Source organism: Drosophila santomea, chromosome 2R (assembly GCF_016746245.2).
Source record: "Drosophila santomea strain STO CAGO 1482 chromosome 2R, Prin_Dsan_1.1, whole genome shotgun sequence".
NCBI lineage: Eukaryota > Metazoa > Arthropoda > Insecta > Diptera > Drosophilidae > Drosophila > Drosophila santomea.
In genome coordinates, this window is record NC_053017.2 from 15,440,314 (window position 1) to 15,446,597 (window position 6,284).

General features: G+C 40.5%; 2 protein-coding genes across 6 annotated transcripts in view; one reads left to right on the top strand and one right to left on the bottom strand.

Annotated features, from left to right (window-relative positions):
• LOC120444956 (zinc finger CCCH domain-containing protein 18) overlaps positions 1-5,354 on the bottom strand; it is a 64,555-nt gene extending 59,201 nt beyond the window's left edge. For 2 of the 5 annotated variants that reach the window (XM_039624970.2, XM_039624971.2), the window contains exons 1-2: positions 5,128-5,354; positions 3,932-4,341 (exon numbers count right to left, since the gene is read on the bottom strand). The gene's annotated coding sequence lies outside the window, so the exon portion shown is untranslated. Of the gene's footprint in view, positions 1-3,931; positions 4,342-5,107 lie in introns of all 5 variants that reach the window. The other 3 variants (XM_039624968.2, XM_039624966.1, XM_039624967.1) reach the window with 3 other exon arrangements.
• Positions 5,355-5,464: 110 nt separating this feature from the next.
• LOC120444960 lies at positions 5,465-6,267 on the top strand. Its single transcript, XM_039624976.1, has 2 exons — positions 5,465-5,622; positions 5,675-6,267. The coding sequence occupies exons 1-2, from the start codon at positions 5,583-5,585 to the stop codon at positions 5,965-5,967; spliced, it is 333 nt and encodes a 110-aa protein (XP_039480910.1). The 5' UTR covers positions 5,465-5,582; the 3' UTR covers positions 5,968-6,267.
• The last annotated feature ends 17 nt before the right edge of the window (positions 6,268-6,284 follow it).

Consider the following 6,284-nt stretch of genomic DNA (forward strand, 5'->3'; position numbering starts at 1 on the left):
GCAATCGAGAGATGGGTATTATTTATTATGAGAACTTGAATGAATATCTTTAATATAAAATAAATTGAATTACTAGTTGGCAGAGGTTGATTCTGGTGCCAACCTGCCTCCAGTTGGTGATTGAAAATTCGACGCTCGTTAAGCGAGCGATTGCCGATGGTGATAGAACAGTGGAGCAGGGGTCTCGCGATAACCCGCATCACACTGCGATCATGATCTCTGAGCTCTGTGGGCATCGATGTGGGAAGTGTATACTTCTGCTTCGATGTGAAAGGAAGGGAGGAGTGTGTGTGGATTTGCATGTTAAAGTGATGCGACGATTTGTCGGACGTTGCTTCTTGTTTGCGAGTCGCAGTGATTTCATTTTTTGATTTCATTTGATTCGATTCGATCTCTCTCTCGCATTTGTTTTCATTAATGTGTATGTAAATTTCAGACATGTGACGCAAGTCGGCCGCTCGAAAGATCAGCAGAGTATATAGAGTATACGGCCTCCTGATAACGAGCGGAACGGAAAGAAAAATCGCTGGATTTCCTCCCCCCGCCACGCGATTTAGCAACTTTTTTGCACTTCAGAGTTCCAGATATATCCGGTCGAATGCCTGGCTAAATATATCGGCTATTTGTTTATGCCACGGACCAGATTCGAATGGTGCTAATTCGCTTTATCAAGTACATACTATACCACAGGGTAGTATAGTATACTCTAGTATAGATTCGCTAAACAATTTTGTGCTGCCCTCGTTTAGCGATTCCCATCATCATGTTGATGGCAGATGGCAACAACAGTTGAGCAAAGTGCGCTATTTTGCAAGTGGATTGTTTTTTAATTCAACATTATGCAATCATAATATTTACTCCACTAATTAAATGTTTTATTATTTATTTACGAAAATGCATGCGCTTTGCCAGCAGCAGTAATTTCGAGTGGCCATAATAAAGTTGCATAAAATGTAAACATCGGCATGCAAAACGGAAGTTTTTCCTTTCACATTGCAATTATTTTTAATTTATTTATGCGCATTATATTGATTTTTTTTTCGACTCGCCTGCATTTGCAGCATTGTTTTTCCTATTTTTTTTGTTTCGCTAGTGGGAAAATGCAGTTTGGAGCGCTCATATTTTGTATTATTCCCCCATTTTTCTGGTGCCAGCTTTTAAGAGTTGTTAGCTGGGTTTTTGTTTGTTTTCCAATGTGTGGGCTGTACAGTGGCGGTTAAGATAATAGTAGTAAGCAGTACTAAATAAGTTTAATATTAAAAAAATGGTTCAAAATTACACATGTTACATGTGTTGTTTTGAGTATAATCATGCTTGTTACTTAAATTCTCTAAAACCTTTTATACATTTTATAGTTAGAAACCTTCTTCTATTGAGGTGACCACAAGCGTATCAGTGTGTTTTTCCCTAGTTTTTCCCAGTGCCTGCACTTGAACATTGTTGCTTTTGTTGCCGCCCACCTGCCCCTGTTTTTCCACCCCGTGCAGTTGTTTTTAAAAGTTTTTGTTTCTCCTCCCAGCAGCCCATAAACCCAGAGAAACATTTTTATGGCCTCCATGTCCTTGCCTTTGTGTTTTTAAGGGCGTGGCACAGCCCGAGAACAAGTGAAATAGAAAAGCCCCGTTTTTTTTCTTTAAAGTTTTTCCCCCAAATGCGGAAAATGCTCAGCTTTAACCATTGAACTCCCGCTTATCGACGATGTTCTTGGCTGTATTTTCTCGTTTTCCCCTTTTTGTGCAGTTGTGCTATAGTTCTATAGTTATAGTTATATGTTAGCTGTGGCGGAAGTTGCATACAATAACAATAACAAAACGCGTGCAGGAACATTGGAAAAGTTTTGGGAGTGGATGGGGGGGTGAAGGGTTTCATGGAAAACGAAAAAGTTGCGTTGTTCGGAAAAGTTTTTAGCGTAGTTGGGAAATTCTTTTCGTTCGCTCTGCTCTCGATTATGTGTCGAGTTCTTTTTTGCGAGTTTCTGCTGTAGAGCTGGCAAAAGTGAGTTAAGGTGCTTAAGTTTTGCCGTCTTTATTGTTCGTCGCTTTTTATCTATTCTTTGCTAGACTGTGCCAGTTTTCCTTCATTTCCCAAACTGGGAAAACTGAGCGCCGCGGGAAGTGCACTGCATTAAAGTAGCAAAAATAGGCAACAAAATTAGTAATAAATCCCGAAGTGAAATATGAAATATGAAATTGCAGCGAGCCAAGCAGCAAGCTGTGCATATTGCAACGGATGCTCATAACCCACGTTTTCCACAACTTTTGGCTGGCCTTTGACGCAATTGAAGTTGCCAGGGAAATTGAATTTTATTTAAAATTTGCATTGGCCAAACAAGATGGAAAACGGATGGAAAACACAGCGCTAACAAAAGCAGCAGCATAAATCCTGTCCGAGATGCAGAAACAAAAAATAGCACTGCAAAATGACAGAAAATGGAATTTATTAAATAGCATTCCGCGCAATAAACTCTTGCTGCAACAAAAACACAGAACACAGCCACAAAAATCCACACACACACACACACACACACACACACGATCGCATAATCAAATAAAACAACTTGGACATGCAATTTTATGGCAGGACGTCTGGTTCCTTTGGGGCACCCCGCCCCCCTTCCCCTTTTCCCCTCCTCCCACCAGTTCAGCGTAAACAGACGCAAAAACAATGGGGAATGAGAATGAAAGGGAACTTGGGGGGTATCGAAGTTAAGAATACCCTATTGCAGTTGCATCTATCATCTGTGCGTTGTGAGTTCTGAAGAACATTCTATGCAGATCGAAACAAAGAGGGTATCAATTCACTTTAAGTGGTATTTCAAAGTATGCAACGTTTTAGGCATGAAATAAATTACTTTAATCCAAGCCCTTCTACAAACTACAGAATCCAAATCGAAGTTATAAGTCCAACTGCAAGGGTATCCAAAAGGGGGATTATAGCCAGAGGGGAAACAGCAAAAAGACCGCTCAACATTTTTTCCATTAAGGGCGCCCCCCAAAAAAAAAAAAACCGGACAGCTAAGAGGGGAAAAGGGATTTGCGAATGTTTCAGGTTTTGGGACCTGCTGCATTCTGCACTCAAATGAAACCAAGTGGAGCCGAAAAAAAGGTTAAATTAATAACCGTAGTCGCTCTTTAAAGTTCAACCCAAATGCGACCAACAAAGAAGCAAGCTGTGTGTACAATATGTGGCTGTGCGAAATGCATATTAAATTATTGCATAAATCATCGCTTTTATTTCGAGTTTTGTTGTATGTTTGTATGTTCATCATGAGGTTTGTTTTTGCTTTTATTTGCTGCAAAAGGCGAGCGCCTCATTAAATTACCATTTTAATGATTATTTCATCAGTTGGACAAATAAAATAATATTTTGTGCGCTGCAGCCAATCAGTTGTTAATGATATTTTAGCATTTGGCTTTAAAACCGTATGAGGATATCGAATTTATATATTTTTGTGGCATGTATGAATTTAATTTCTCATTTAATTTTCTTTCTCCCAGGCTTTAAGTAATTTTCCTAAATTCTATTGGGAATTTCCCTTTCAAAACATGACTACTATCTAACACTTATAGTAGTTTGTATTGTATTTTCATCCGTAAAAAACGTCTTACTTTCGACACGCCCCCTCACTTAAAAAGCGTTAATACCAGTGAGATTTGTATTTAAGATAGAGCATTTGAAATTCTCCGTTCGCCATTTTCATCCGATGTTTGTGATGGAAAGCAAAGGCAAGGGAATGAAACCAAACTGTCTGCGCTGAATTGATTTAAATTAATTGAATTTTGAAGCGAACCGGTAACTGGTAATCGGTAACTGATAACCGGTTTCAACCGATTGAAGGCGAACCCGAACCGTTCAATTGAGCAAACGGTTATTCGAATGTTTTTCAACTAACTGATGTCAGTTAAAATGGCCTGATTGTTCCGATACTGACCTGTGCTCCGGGTGCTTCGGCCTATTCCAGTTGACTCCGATTAATCCAACTCATGTGCTCGTTTTTCCCGTTGAATTATTGGGCGGAAGATGGGGGATTTGAGGGGAATTAAAGCCGATTTGGGCGGATCGAAGGGATTTAACTTCGGTACAAACACATTTGGTTTCAGGCACTTTTCTAGACTTTTCTACACTTTTCTCGAATTTCCGTGGCGTTTCTCGCTGTTTCTTTTTGGCTATCACTCGTTTTATTCTAAATTTCTTCACTTGCTTTTGAAGCTATTAAGAGCACTGGTGGATTTTCAAATATTGAACTGAGCAATTGTGGCATTATTCATGGTTTTCCATGTTCAGCTGATTAAGATAGTGTTTTGAATTTATGTGTTTTGAATTTCGCTCAGGCTGAACAATCTAAAAAGAATTTAATTTTTTTTTTTATTAATTTTATTTGTTATGATAAATCACATCGTTTTGTTTCGAACTTATAGATATGTTTATCTTCATCACTTGGCACTGTTTTTAATTTTTAAAATGCGTGTAACTGTGATATGTATGTGTTTAATTTGGAATTTTAAGGGGTATCATTTGAGGCGGATCACTCTCGATTTCTGCCAGTGCATTCCGATCGCATTGTAAACATTTTTACGGCAACAAGAACAACAAATTGCGTTTCATTGCCACAGTGGTGGTCTCTGCGCCGACGTCGGCAGCGACGTTGACGTCGGCTGCGAAAGGCGACACCATTTCACCGGCGACTATTTGCAGCTAGTGCGAGCGAGACGGACGACGGCGATCGCACAATCACACACTCACACACACTCGCGCATAGGCTGCAACTGTTGCAGCAGCAAGAGCAACAACAAGACGAGTATTTTGTACGATTTTTTTTAGCGCTGCGACCTTGGAACCGTTAGCTTTCCAAGCTGAACTCTTGGACTGTTAAGTTGGCTGCCGTTTAAACACCTTAATAGCGCTTATCCAATTGTTTGCCTTTTGCTTTTGTTGCTTGTTGCTGCAGTCGCTGCCGCTGTCGCTGTCGCTGCCACTGTCGCTGCACTGCCTCTGCCGGCGTCAGCTGCTCGCCTGCTACATGTGTGTGTGTGTCCGTGTGTTCGTGTGCGTTTCCGTTTGTTTTGTGTTGTGCCTTTTAATTTGGCGTGTTTTTTTTAGCGCCCACCGTGCAATTGCAATATTTACGGATTAATCGCGGGCCGTTGAGCTGCGAGTGTGCGGTTTTCAAGCGATTTTTAGCGCGGAGTTGGATCGGCGGAGACGACGGAACAGCGATATATAATTGCAGCAGTGGCAAGAAGAAGAGCCGACCAGCAGTGGCGGCCAGTGTGTGCACACCACGGCGCAGAATTGCCACCTGGCCCGGCGGCGTTGCCACATCGCTGCATTTCAACGGGTGATTGTCGGCGGTGGAAGAAGAAGAGCACAGCATCAGCTGTTGCTCATTGGCGGCTCAAATTGAGTTACGTGCTAACGCGTTTGTGGCAACAGTGGGCGCGCAATTCAAAAAAGGGAAACTTTTCCCTTAAAATAAAGTTGGACTTTAGGATTTACTAGTGATTCCGATTAAACAAACAGTAGACGTTAGCCTCACACCTCAACCCAAAATCCACTGTAGCAGCAATATTTAATCCGGAATTATGAACTCAATAGTGATTTTTATTCTTCCGCTTTTTTTGGGTAAGTAATTTATTTATTAAAGCAGGAAACTATTAACTCATTTTCATCACAGGCTTGGGTTTCGGATTTGGGGCGCCTTTTTCCAACGAGCTCACCGGGAAAATGGCTGTGCCAAATAGAACGTTGAATATCAAAACCGAAGATTTCCAGCTGCAGATCATAAAAAGTCATTTGGTTCGGCAGAAGATTCCGAAAAACTTAATCCATCCCATAAGAAATGTGGACACGGATAACCGGGCAAAGAACGAATCCCAGCACTCCACACAAAGTCCAGAAATGGGTTACTTGAAGCTGATTGTGTTTCTTATCGAGCACATTTGCAGATTGATTGGACTCATTGCATAAAGTTCATAAGGATTTCACATGTATTTTCCAGCTGTGAGGAATTCCAAGGCGCTCAGAAATAAGAAAATGAAAGGAGCAGTTGATGAAGTGGTGATGATTTCAAATGAGAGGAACTTGATGAGTGTTTTTTTTGGGTCAAGACCATTTATTTCGAATTCAGTTTTCATTCAACGAAAGCGGAAATGAAGTATTAAAACTGATAAATAGGGAAATAATGCAGAGAAAACGTTCAACTAAAGACGAGAGGAAAAGAAGATTTGCTTTCCAAATAAAAAACAACAGATAAGAAGTTACATTTAAGTTTTTTCATTGGTTTC

Bases quoted from the DNA above. Each gene is read 5' to 3' on its own strand.
- LOC120444960 (XM_039624976.1), top strand. From the start codon at position 5,583: ATGAACTCAATAGTGATTTTTATTCTTCCGCTTTTTTTGG. The intron at 5,623-5,674 runs GTAAGTAATTTA...TTTTCATCACAG, and splicing joins TATTCTTCCGCTTTTTTTGG to GCTTGGGTTTCGGATTTGGG.